This window comes from Apodemus sylvaticus, chromosome 1, assembly GCF_947179515.1.
Source record: "Apodemus sylvaticus chromosome 1, mApoSyl1.1, whole genome shotgun sequence".
Taxonomy (NCBI): domain Eukaryota; kingdom Metazoa; phylum Chordata; class Mammalia; order Rodentia; family Muridae; genus Apodemus; species Apodemus sylvaticus.
In genome coordinates, this window is record NC_067472.1 from 85844205 (window position 1) to 85858304 (window position 14100).

General features: G+C 42.7%; 1 protein-coding gene across 1 annotated transcript in view; it reads left to right on the forward strand.

Moving 5' to 3' along the window:
- The window catches only part of Dnah3 (dynein axonemal heavy chain 3), a 171495-nt gene that overhangs the window by 19552 nt on the left and 137843 nt on the right, over positions 1-14100 (forward strand). Inside the window, exons 11-15 of the mRNA XM_052175029.1 lie at positions 2821-2957; positions 4786-4891; positions 5077-5255; positions 5707-5891; positions 7152-7275. Of these exons, the coding sequence (XP_052030989.1) occupies positions 2821-2957; positions 4786-4891; positions 5077-5255; positions 5707-5891; positions 7152-7275 (731 nt within the window). The remainder of the gene's footprint in view (positions 1-2820; positions 2958-4785; positions 4892-5076; positions 5256-5706; positions 5892-7151; positions 7276-14100) is intronic.

The following is a 14100-nucleotide window of genomic DNA, read 5'->3' on the forward strand; positions in this document are numbered from 1 at the left end:
CTACCTGTCTGCCTTCCCAGTACTAGAATCACAGATGCATCACTGTGCCTAGCATATCCATGGGTGCTGGGGATCCAAACTCAGGTTCTTGAGTTTATGTGGTGAGTACCTTACTCACTGAGCCATCTCCCCAGATTCCAGCAATAATTTAAAGCATAAACAGCATTTGGGCTGTAAAAAGGAAAGTGTATCAGTGAGAAAGAGTTACTTAAGGAAACCAAAATAAATACTGTGGGCCATGGGCCTGAGCAGTACAAGCCAGGAAGACAAGGCTGGTATAATCCAGACTCAAGTGAAAGGAGATGCAGAAATCAAATGAAATGAATGAAATGAGAGGAAATATAACCCAAAGAGCTGCATGTTCTTACTCATGGTGCTGCATTACCTTATACTCTAACTTTTCATTCTTTGAGGATTCTGTATATGTATACAATGAAATATAATCTATCCACCCTGTTTACCCTATGTCTCTCCTGTGTTCCTTTCATTATGAGGAGAGTGCATACAGGACTATGGAAAGGGGCTGCCAGGCCAGCCTTCGCTCTAATGGCACAATCCAATCACTCAGTATTGCAGGCAATACCAATGTTAGAGACATGCATGGAGGACGCCTTGAACATGGTGGAGAGACCAAGAGTGCAGAATCAGAGAGCCAAAAGGATAGATAGAGAGTAACAGTTTCCTGGATAGGGAAGGATTATTCTTGTTTCCATCTCAGAGTGTCCACAAGACACAGGAGAACCGCCACATTCAATCCCACAAGAATTTCTTTGACTATAGGCTTCTTCCCAACACAGGCTCCGCAATCCCATTCACATTGGATCTATTGAGAGGCCTGGGGGATGTCAGCTGTGCTCACCTGGGGCCTCTTTACCCAGGCCCTGGACCAATGGCAGCCTTGTTTCTTTCAGGCTTTGCCTATAACACATCTACAGCAAACAAGTTGTCCTCCACCTGTCTAAAGCTTTGGGTCACCCAAAAGGAGGACCAAGATCACTTGCTCTCTCTCTGTGTCTCTCTCTCTCTCTGTGTCTGTCTTTCTCTCTGTCTCTCTATGTCTCTCTCTCTTTCTGTCTTTCTCTCTGTCTCTCTCTCTGTCTGTCTGTCTGTCTGTCTGTCTCTTTCTCTCTGTCCTTATGTCTCTCTCTCTGTCTGTCTGTCTCTCTCTCTCATAAAAGGCAGATGTGTAATTTATAAGCCATAGAGCCTCAGAGAGCAGTCTGAAGATGTTTGATGAGTCCAGTGGCTAAACATTTTCAAAGCAGATAAGGCCCTGTGGTATGGTAGTGAGTCTCCAGAAGGGACTCTACAGCTTGCAGAAACCATGCACATGAAAATACTCTTGGAGACACACATGCATATACTATTAAAGGGTTGGAGAGTTTGAACTGGGACATGGCCCAGTTATAAAGTGTTTGCCACACAAAGCTGGGGTGGGAGTATGCAAAGACAACTGGTTCTCCAGAACTCTCTGGTTAGTTCCTGATAGATGAGTTCCAGGTTAAGTGAGAGACCCTGACTCGAAAAAATAGTCCTGTTTCAGGCGGAGTAGTGAGTGGTGCATGCCTGTATTCTCAGCACAGAAGCAGGTAGATCACTGTGAGTTCTAGGTCACCCAGGGCTACAAAACAAAAACCAAACCAAACAAACAAGAATAACCCTGTCTCAAAAAATAAAGTTGAGAGTGATCAAGGAAAACACTCAATATTGACCTCTGACCTCTGTAAGCACACACCCATACCTGGCACACACACACACACCTACACCGATGCAGACATGTACCAGAGAGATGGGGGCATCATTCTTTTATCTGTTCTTGTTTTTTCTAAGCTGAGAGTACAACCCAGCACCTCTCTGTTTTATACAGGTGGGAGGTTCAGTGAGCAGTGCTTTCCTTGGAGTGCAGTGTTGGTTAGTGATGGAGTCAAATTTTGAACCCAGTCCCCAGCTCTCATTAGAAGGAGTAAAGGAAGCACTAGGGAAGAGGGCAGTACCTCTAGACTATTCATTTTCTCCATGCTATTTATTGAGCATTTACAAAGTACAAAGATCTTACTAGGCCTGAGAATACAATAGTGCACATGTCAAAGCCAGCCACTTGTTGTTGGAGAAATAGCTTAATTGGTAATGTGTTTGTTGCCTAAGGTTGAATATCTGCATTGGATGCCTAGAACCCATGTAAAAAGTTAGGCATGGTGACACATGCTTGTAACCCAAGGGCTGCAGTTGGGTTGCAAAGACAAGAAGTTCCCTTGGGCTTGCTTGCCAACCGTTCATAGATACTGGGACCCTGTGCCAAAAACAAAGATGGCTCCTAAGGAATAACACCCAAGGTTAACCTCTGGCTTCCACATGCACCTACACACACACACACACACACACACACACACACACACACATATGCATTTACACATGAATTATTCCCTTATAGTATTTACACTTTCAGCGTCACCTAGAATAGCTTATTACATAGTAATTTAATTTCACGAGTGATGAGTACTAAGCAGATCAGATGGTGAGCATTAAACACAGAAACCCACAGCCTTTGGCAGCCCAGGATTCTCTAAGAGCACGAGACTGGGAAGGAACACAAGCTGAAGGAACAGGAGAGAGTGGGGAAGCAGAGGGGAAGAAGGAAGAGGGAGAGGTAGAGGGGGGGTAGCTGGGCAGTTCCACCACCAGCCAAGAGGAAAGAAAGTGAAACTGGAAATAGTCCCATCCCTGAACCAAGTCTGAGTCCACCGTGAGAGCCTCTGTTGGAAGCCTTTGGCTTCTTGTCTCTGTGTGAGTTCACACTTAAGAGTGACTTCTGTTCTTTAGGTGGAATCTATACTCTTCCCAGATTTGAAAGGGTACAGCATGATCCTTGGAACCGTTCATCCTGAAGAAAACCTTGTTTCAGATTTCTTGAATCAGACTTTAGAAGTGTTTAATAAAAATCAAGTTGGACCTTACAAGTAAGTTGGCTTCACTCTCTCTTTAGAACTGAGTTGGCTATAAAGCCTACTTAGTCACCACCAAGAAGTCCCTGTTCCCGCACACCTGAAACATACAGATGAGACACTGAAACACTGCCCAGTGCTCACCCGAACTGTATGACTGACTGACTTCATCCTCATTTTACAGACAGGAGAGTATAACTTTCCCACTGCTAGACTGAAATAAATAGGAAAGCCAGGGTTCAAATTCAGGTGTATATCCTGCTGGTCTTTAAAAAAAGAAAATCCATATCCACAGGGCCATTGGACATTTCTGGAATTTAGAAAAATAATATCCTGCAAGATCTGGGACAACAAACTTTTATTTCTGCTGTGAAACTTTTAATTGTATTTCAGGGTTTGCTTGCTTGTTTGTTTGTTTGTTTGTTTGTTTTAGAGTCAGATTCTCACTTACGTAGCTCATCTAGGCCCCAAACCATGATCCTCTTGCCTCAGCTTCCCGAATAACAGGATTGCAGGTGTGCACCGGCACACAGAGAAACCCATGAATGGTCTCAACCAGTAGGCTCACATCCATGTAGGACAGCTTTCCACATGAAATGTTTCCCTTTAAACACATTGTAAGTTTGAAAGTCACAGGATGAGATCGCCCTAAACCAGTGATCAGTTTGCCACCAAATGAATCTGATACAAATGTGTTTAGTTCACAATTCTGAGGGAAGAATTCTCTGTTGTGGGGGCTGAGACTATCCTGCATATGGTGGGATATTTAGCAGGATACCCAGCTGCACCCATGATATGCCAAGAGGAACTGCCCTGCTGTGACAACTGAAAGTGTTTCCAGATGTAGCCAAAACCCTCCTGTGGGGCAAAATTCCTTCAGTTGAGAACATTGCTTTATCTGTGTAGAAATCAGTCTCATGTTTGGAATCCTGCCTTGGTGTATTTTATGTCAGGGTTTCCCTGATCGTGGGTCTTAGACGTCCACTTCTTCCTACACTGACAGCAGTGCTGTGGCTTCTCTTTAGTCCCAGAGTGTCTATGGGATGGCCTGACACTTGGAAGTGTACCTCAGGGCTCCACCAAGCCATTCTTCATTCAGTACCATCTTTATGTTAACCCAAACTTATTTAAGTCAGATCATCCTGGATGTCTCCTCCAATTGGGAGAAAATTACCCAACCATCCCTGCAAGATCTGAAAACAGACGAACCTAATTCCATATGCTGTAGGTCACCTAATTCCAAACTTCCATCTGAAAACTAGGCATAGAATTGGGGGTCAGAAGGAAGGCTGGGTGCTGATGCTTACTTACATTTACTATAAGTCAGCATAGCATTAATTGTTCTACATATCTTACTATAGTTAGGGTTTATGATAACTTTATAAAATGTTTTTGTATAGCCACTTAAAATAAAAATGCAGGGCTGGAGAGATGACTCAGCAGTTAAGAGCACTGACTGCTCTTCTGAAGGTTCTGAGTTCAAATCCCAGCAACCACATGGTGGCTCACAACCATCTGTAATGAGTTCTGACACCCTCTTCTGGTGTGTCTGAAGACAGCTACAGTGTATTTACATATCATATATAAATGAATCTTTAAAAAAATTTAAAAATGCAATGCTGGTCTTAAAAAACCCAGCTAAGTATCGTCTCTAAATTTGTGCAGTAAAGAAGTCATAAAATTTGGATTAGAAGCTAAAATACTGACTTTCTAGTTATATCTCCATTCTATTGTTCTTTCTTGGTTTGAGTTCATGTTTTAAATGCTCTTCTAGTTCCTCCCTTGCCCATCTAATCATTGACCTGTGTGTATGTGCTTTGTGTTATGTTCCTCAACATGAAAGATACTTAAATGTATACAAGAAGTATGATGACTTGCTGGACTACATGGCAGAGCAGGCCATCAGTGTATTCCTGAAGGAAAAACATGAAATTGAGGACTTTGTGATGGTAAGAGATGCCACTTCGAGTGTCACATCCTGGTTGCATATGCTACAGTCAGTTTGTTGAGAAATCAGTGTTTTGGTATAAGCACCAAGCTATTAATGTTGGACTAGGATTGACCAAGGGGAAGGCTCTGGGCAGTGGGTAGAGCTCAAATAGTGATTAAACTATGAATGTGCTTCTTCCTATAGAGTATCAATAGCATAAAAAAGAGAAGAAATGAAATTGCATCTATGCACATCACCGTGCCTTTGGCCATGTTCTGCCTTGATGCCATATTCCTGAATCACGACCTCTGTGAGCGAGCCCAAAATCTTAAAGACCGTTTGATTCAGTATCAAGTAGATGTAAACCGGGAAACCAATACCAGGTATAAAAGTTCTAGGGAAAAAATTGAGCTGTGCATATGGCTTGCTGGTTAATGCTTTTGCCACACAAGTGTGAGGACTGGAGTTTGGAATCACCAGAACCCACAATCATGCCATCTGGGTATGATATGCCACCTGTATTATTATCCTGGGAAGGCAGAGAGGCAAAGGAGGATGATTTCTCTCATCAAACACGGGCCTCCACATTGGTTTAAATCCAGATATGCACATTATGATGGTGGTGGTGATGATGGTGAGGGTGGTGGTGGTGGTAGTGATAGTGATGGTGATGGTGGTGATGATGGTGAGGTTGGTAAGGGTGGTGGTGGTGGTAGCAATAGTGATTGTGATGGAAGTGATGGTGACAGTGGTGGTAGAGGTGGTGGTGATGGTGACATTGGAGTCAAGTGGTGTCAATGGAGATGGTGATGATGACCATTTTTTTCTCTGTAGCATTTGTAATCAGTACAGCACCATTGCTGACAAAGTCAGTGAGACCCCTGCCAACACTGCGGAGCTAGTGGCACTCATCGAATACTTAAAGAAATCCAGTGATGTCACTGTGTTCAAGCTCAGGAGGCAACTCAGAGATGCAAGTGAACGGCTTGAGTTCCTGATGGATTATGCAGACTTGCCCAGTAAGTCTGTGTCATACATGTGCTCATGCACGCTTGTGTTCCTATATAAATATGAAAATGTACTGTATTTATATTTTAAGAATGAAAACTTGGGAGAAAGAAGGTTCCTATCAATCCTACTACTTAGTCTTAGGAAAGCTGCTTTCCAAATGCTCACATCATAGACACACTAATTTATACTCCTACACACAAGAATTTGAATCACCTGAAAGCAATCTTGTTGAGCAAAAAGAACATACATCCAGGAACTCGACCTGTAATTTTTAGTCCCCTATATTGGTATCTAATGCCTGATGTTCGTGAACAGTTATTATCAAATGCAGAATGTTTTGATAAACTGGTCATTTCATTTGTCTATAATCTTAATATGGTTCTACCTGTGAAGGGCTAGACTAGAACCTGATTCTGTATACTTAAGGAGGAAAAAAAGTTCAAGGCCCTTTAAGCCTCTTAACAGTTTTCTTGGATCAAGTTAGAGTTTTAAAGTAAGGGCTAAATTACAAGGGGAAAATTCCTGTTCTTCAGAAATCATTTCCAGCTGAAAACAGTTATGAACTACATGGTCCGAACTGTATTGTCTTGTGGAGCATTGACCAAGATTGGGAATGCAAAGTGATTACCTAAGCAGTCACCCACACACTCAGATGCTGTGCCATCATCTGCATGGAGACATGTCAGACTCTCAGTGGAGCTCTACCTCCTAAACCCACAAGGACATCATTAACCAGAGCTATGATGGGCATGGTGTATGTGCAGCATTGAAACTGTTACTTCCACTATTGTAGATGAGGTGAGGTGCTAAGAGGTAGAGAAGAGGAACTCCATCCTGTTTATAACTGTTCTCAGAAGCCAACGAGGCACAGTGGTTAGAGCATAGGCGTTGGCATTGGTTGGGCTTGGACTTGAACTCTGTCATCGAGCAATGCAGCCATGGCCGTGGAGATTCACTCCTTTGCTTCCCATCTCTGAAAATAAGAATAATAGCACTGTCTGCATGCTGGCATGGTCTCTAGTAAGTGCCCAGAGAACATTCGCTTTCATGCATCCGTAGAACCCATTCATTTACTGCCACCCCCTGCAATCCACCTACTAGCATGGTCTCTATTAAACATCCAGTGAACACTGGCTTTCATTCATTCATAGAAACCCATTCATTTACTGCTACCCCACAGAAGTGCGAGTTCTGGTGACCCTTTACCTGCTGAACTGATTCCCCACACCCTGAACAGCACCTGGCAGCAGACTCTGTATGTTTTGCAGATGAAGATATCAAACTGAACAGCAACCTGTTCCTCTGGCCTGACCAGATAGAAGACGTCTTTGAAAATAGCCGAACTCTTCTCATTAGCAAGAGGGATCAGGCAGAGATGGACCTCATTAAAAGGTACAGGGAGAGCTTGGGGTCACTTTGGGAATGAGGTCAGGTTTTCTAAATAACCACGCACACTGAAGAGTTCTGGTTCTTTCTAGAGCTCCCCACAGAGGTGTGTGAGCAATGACTGAGGGTTTTGGTAGAGAAGGAAGTCAGAACTGCTCTCCCTCAACTGCTTCCTTGTAATGAGCCCCTCTACCTTGGTTTGAATAGTGAGAATGGAACAGAGAGAAAGACAAAACAGTAGCTTATAATAACAACCTTGGCAGGAATGAGAGAGGAAGTGTCAGCCTTACCCTGGTGATGTAAGATATCAGGACAGGGAGAATAAAGGCATGGTAGGGGGCTGAACCACTGTCAGTTCTGCAGCTGCTCCTGTTCAGTGCTAATGCAGCTGCAGAATGTATGCCCCTTCATTCTGTGCCGTGGGCACTCATTATGGACTTTTACCATGTCCTGTACTCTGTTTAAGACATGAGTGTGTATCTGGCTATGAAATTAATGTTTTAACCCAATGACAAAGAAGCACAGGAGACTAAGAATACTTTTCTACCTAAAACTTTGTTCCTATCTAGCTAGATTCCGTCTTTCATATCCTAAAACTTAGCCTGTTGGGCAGACTGATTTCTTTTTAAGTTCATAGATTATGTTTCGATGCAGTTTGGATTTTTCAGAAAAATTGGAATTTTGTGGGAAAACACAAGGAATTCCAGCATACCCCCTACATGCAGATATATGCAGCAGCTCTTGGGCCTGCACAGTTAAGATTAACCAGAAAGCAGAGCCACTTTTTGATAGTCAGGTGAAGAAATTCATGATGTTTTGTCATTTCCTTGAGCTTCACACCTGTCATCTGAAAAGCAGGACACACTAGACTCTACCTCACCACGCTAAAGGCCTGGGGTGAGATGCACTGATTATGCCCAAATCAAACCTGGTGCACGGTGTGAGCATTCCAAAACTACATGCTTCTTCCTCCTTTAACAGTGACATCTGATGGTTGAGAAATGCTTTCTAATCTCCAAGGTGTTGTGGATGTGCTATTAGACTATTACAGTAATAGCCAGGCATGGTGGCACAGGCCTTTAATCCCAGCACCCAGAAGGCAAGAGCAGGCAGGGTGCTTGTGAGTCAGAGGCCAGCCTACATAGTGAGTCCCAGGACAGTCAGAGCTACATAGAGAGCCCCTGTCCTTAACAAATAAGATTATTACTGTAAGGATGAGGTGTGATGGAAGCAGTCCATGTGTGGGCATTAGCTCTGAGAGGAGCAATAGTGTTACTTACAGCATGGGAGGAGTCCGGGCAGGGACTCTGTTGGAGTCCTCAGCTTGTGCTGTGCCCTAACAACAGCGGCTCAGTGAGACAGCCCAGCTCAGGCCTCCCCTCTGTAAATGTTGACTTCCACATCAAACCTGTGTGAGCGAAGCTGAACAACAGCCATGTGCTTGTCTGTTTTCTGTGGAAACAAGCTTCCTTCATCTTCAAGGTAGCAGACCTCACTTTCCAACTCACATCAATTCTGGGGTTCCATATCAAGCATTCTCCCACCTCCCGCTGCTCTCTAGTCTCTTCCCAGTGCTGGAGAGGATTACTTCCGGTCTACAGCCCCTCCTTTCATTGTCTGTTGGATCTAGGCCAGGCAATGGCGAGTCCTTCGGGAAGTGGATTCATGACCAGAGGACTTTCTTCTCCTCCCCTGCCCTGTTTGGCCCTGGGCACCATTACCAGCATCGCTCTGAATAACAATGCTTGCTTTTCTGTGGTTCCAGTTCTTATTGTCCCCTCGGCCACAAGGGTCATAACACCTTCCCTTTGGTGCTAGTAACTAGTTAACCTTTTGTTGTCTATGTTGGTTACTTTTGCATTAAGACCACGCATCTGGCAGAAACAATGTAAGAGAGTAATGATTTATTTCAGCTTGTGCTATAAGAGGGTTTGAGTCAATTATGGGGACAAGGTGAGGCAGAACTGCTCAGAAGTGTGTGATCGAGGCTGTCCACGTTATGATAGACAGTGAAGCAGCGAGAGCAGAGCGCGGACCAGGGGCTGAGCCATAACCTTCAAAGGCTACCTCTAGTAGCTATTTCCATCAGCTAGGCCTAGACTTCTAAAGGGTTCACTGCCCCCCAAAACAGCGCCACCAACTGGAGAATCAGCGTTTAAGATATCCTGTGCTGGACTTTATAGACCCAAAGTAAAACTTTTTTTTTAAATTTTTTTTTATTCGATATAATTTATTTACATTTCAAATGATTTCCCCTTTTCTAGCCCCCCACTCCCTGAAAGTCCCGCAAGCCCCCTTCTCTTCCCCTGTCCTCCCACCCACCCCTTCCCACTTCCCCGTTCTGGTTTTGTCGAATACTGCTTCACTGAGTCCTTCCAGAACCAGGGGCCACTCCTCCTTTCTTCTTGTACCTCATTTGATGTGTGGATTATGTTTTGGGTATTCCAGTTTTCTAGGTTAATATCCACTTATTAGTGAGTGCATACCATGATTCACCTTTTGAGTCTGGGTTACCTCACTAAGTATGATGTTCTCTAGCTCCATCCATTTGCCTAAGAATTTCATGAATTCATTGTTTCTAATGGCTGAATAGTACTCCATTGTGTAGATATACCACATTTTTTGCATCCACTCTTCTGTTGAGGGATACCTGGGTTCTTTCCAGCATCTGGCAATTATAAATAGGGCTGCTATGAACATAGTAGAGCATGTATCCTTATTACATGGTGGGGAATCCTCTGGGTATATGCCCAGGAGTGGTATAGCAGGATCTTCTGGAAGTGAGGTGCCTAGTTTTCTGAGGAACCGCCAGACTGATTTCCAGAGTGGTTGTACCAATTTGCAACCCCACCAGCAGTGGAGGAGTGTTCCTCTTTCTCCACACCCTCTCCAACACCTGCTGTCTCCTGAATTTTTAATCTTAGCCATTCTGACTGGTGTAAGATGAAATCTCAGGGTTGTTTTGATTTGCATTTCCCTAATGAGTAATGAAGTTGAGCATTTTTTAAGATGCTTCTCCACCATCCGAAGTTCTTCAGGTGAGAATTCTTTGTTTAACTCTGTACCCCATTTTTTAATAGGGTTGTTTGGTTTTCTGGAGTCTAACTTCTTGAGTTCTTTATATATATTGGATATTAGCCCTCTATCTGATGTAGGATTGGTGAAGATCTTTTCCCAATTTGTTGGTTGCCGATTTGTCCTCTTGATGGTGTCCTTTGCCTTACAGAAACTTTGTAATTTTATGAGGTCCCATTTGTCAATTCTTGATCTTAGAGCATACGCTATTGGTGTTCTGTTCAGAAACTTTCTCCCTGTACCAATGTTCTCTAGGGTCTTCCCCAGTTTCTTTTCAATTAGCTTCAGAGTGTCTGGCTTTATGTGGAGGTCCTTGATCCATTTGGATTTGAGCTTAGTACAAGGAGACAAGGATGGATCAATTTGCATTCTTCTGCATGCTGACCTCCAGTTGAACCAGCACCATTTGTTGAAAAGGCTATCTTTTTTCCATTGGATGTTTTCAGCCTCTTTGTCGAGGATCAAGTGGCCATAGGTGTGTGGGTTCATTTCTGGATCTTCAATCCTGTTCCATTGATCCTCCTGCCTGTCACTGTACCAATACCATGCAGTTTTTAACACTATTGCTCTGTAGTATTGCTTGAGGTCAGGGATACTGATTCCCCCAGATTTTCTTTTGTTGCTGAGAATAGTTTTAGCTATCCTGGGTTTTTTGTTGTTCCAGATGAATTTGATAATTGCCCTTTCTAACTCTGTGAAGAATTGAGTTGGGATTTTGATGGGTATTGCATTGAATCTGTAGATTGCTTTTGGCAAAATAGCCATTTTAACTATATTGATTCTACCGATCCATGAGCATGGGAGGTTTTCTCATTTTTTGAGGTCTTCTTCCATTTCCTTCTTCAGAGTCTTGAAGTTCTTGTCATACAGATCTTTCACATGTTTGGTAAGAGTCACCCCAAGATACTTTATACTGTTTGTGGCTATTGTGAAGGGGGTCATTTCCCTAATTTCTTTCTCAGCCTGCTTATCCTTTGAGTATAGGAAGGCTACTGATTTGCTTGTGTTGATTTTATAACCTGCCACTTTGCTGAAGTTGTTTATCAGCTGTAGGAGCTCTCTAGTGGAGTTTTTTGGGTCACTTAGGTAGACTATCATGTCATCTGCAAATAATGATAGTTTGACTTCTTCCTTTCCAATTTGTATCCCTTTGACCTCCTTATGTTGTCGAATTGCCCGAGCTAGTACCTCAAGTACAATATTGAAAAGATAAGGAGAAAGGGGGCAGCCTTGTCTTGTCCCTGATTTTAGTGGGATTGCTTCAAGTTTCTCTCCATTTAGTTTGATGCTGGCTACCGGTTTGCTGTATATTGCTTTTACTATGTTTAGGTATGGGCCTTGAATTCCTGTTCTCTCCAAGACTTTAAGCATGAAAGGATGCTGAATTTTGTCAAATGCTTTTTCAGCATCCAATGAAATGACCATGTGGTTTTGTTCTTTGAGTTTGTTTATGTAGTGGATTGCATTGATGGATTTCCGTATATTGAACCAACCCTGCATTCCCGGGATAAAGCCTACTTGATCATGGTGGATGATCGTTTTGATGTGTTCTTGGATTCGGTTGGCAAGAATTTTATTGAGTATTTTTGCATCGATGTTCATAAGGGAAATTGGTCTGAAGTTCTCTTTCTTTGTTGGATCTTTGTGTGGCTTTGGTATCAGCGTAATTGTGGCTTTGTAGAAGGAATTGGGTAGTGTTCCTTCTGTTTCTATTTTGTGGAATAGTTTGAAGAGTATTGGTGTTAACTCTTCTTTGAAAGTCTGATAGAATTCTGCACTGAAATCATCTGGTCCTGTGCTTTTTTTGGTTGGAAGACTTTCTATGACTCCTTCTATTTCTTTAGGCATTATGGGACTGTTTAGATGGTCTAGTTGGTCCTGATTTAATTTTGGTATTTGGTATCTGTCAAGTAAATTGTCCATTTCCTCCAGATTCTTAAAGCCCAACCTGTATCTACTCTTATTAGGAGTCCTTAGCTGAAGTTTTAAAGTTTCTTACTTTGTTTCTTTTTGTTTGTTTGTTTGTTTGATTGATTTTTCAAGACAGGCTCTCTGTATAACACTGACTATGCTGGAACTCACACTGTAGACGAGGATGGCCTCAAATTTGGAGATCCACGTGCCTCTGCTGCCCAAGTGCTGGATTAAAGGCGTGTGCCACCACTGCCTGATTGCTCACTTTGTTCTGCAGAGTGAATTCTATTTTGTGCCAGAACTGTGGCCAATCACAACCATTAAATCCCTCGATTATCTTCACTTAGACCCCAGCATAACACAGACATTACATTGTGCTAAGCCATTATGCAAAATCACAAAGGATAATGATGGTACTATTTTCATATGGTCACCATGTCTGTGTACTGTTGTCCTCTAGCAAAAAATCATAACTACTCTTATTGGGTCTTTCTCTTTTATGTAGATGCAGTGTTTAGAGACTCGATAACATAAAAGATATGCTGCAGCTGTAGTGTAGTTGTAGCTGCTGTTGTAGTAGACAACAGCACAGTCCACCTTGTCCCCCATCTTGCTCATTGTAGATTTAATGTTGAGTACAAATGGCGAACAGCACATGAGTGTGAGCTACTCTCTCCCATGGAGCATAGTGGAAGATCCTTTGGCATCTTGGACAAAGAAGGGAAGAAGGCTGAGGGGATGGGTTCACAAAAGCCCTAGGCATTTAGACACAGCATTATGCTTTCCAAGTGGCAGGTGCTGGAGGTTTTGGTGAGATTTGTCCACAATTAGGATACTTTTAATATCTCCCAGAGTCTAAAATAACAGCTTATTATGAAGCAAAAAAATAAACAAAGGCTGGGAAAAGGAATCAAACAGAAAGAAACAAAAGCGGCATGTCTTTGTAAGCAGCCCAGGCAATCAAGCAAAGAGAGAGTGGCAAAGGCCAGTGGCCCTTCTTCCCCTTTGTGATCCATGCATGGTGGTTGCACCTGGTATAAGTCAGAGGAGGGCTCATTTCAGAAGATAGTTGATGAGAAGTGCCTGAGGGAAGACGTGGACAAGGAAAGAGCTCGGTGTGTCATAGACAGCATTGGGCAATGGCTCCCCAGTCAGGAAGACTTACTCAGAGATGGTTGTTCAGTAGAGGTTATAAAATCAGAGAATTGGATGCTTAAGGTCTCAGTAATGAGTGTGCATTTCATTTTATAACCACAGTAGAAAGTTATTGAAGATTTTTCAATCTGGGACCAGAAAAGGTGTAATATGGTTTCTTTTTATGTTCTAATTACTTGAATGAGAAACTGAATAATGAATGGTTGTAACATTGCACTCCACCATCCCTCCTCTATTTCTTTTATCCGATGAGTCTTCTGGCCACTCTCAGCTCCTATTTTTCCCTTTCAATTTTTTTTTTTTTGAGAAACTGGATTGTTTGGCAACAGCTTTAGAGTTTTCTGATTGTACCTCTAAGATACCTTTTACTGTGTTCTTCTACCTTCTTCTGTTTCCCATGAAGTCATAAAAGTTGATTTAATCTTGCTACTAATATGCAACCATATGCAATAGAAAGAATAATGAACTGGCAAGATGGCTCTGTGGGTAAAAGTATTTGCCACACATAACCAATGACTTGGGTTTAATCCCTAGAACACGTAATTAAAAGAGAGAGACAACTCCTGAAAGTGGTCCTCTGATGCCCACACGCTCCTGAAAATCACTACACACACACACACACACACACACACACACACACTTATAAAAATGCAGAGACTGGAGAGATGTTTCAGTGGTTAAAATGCT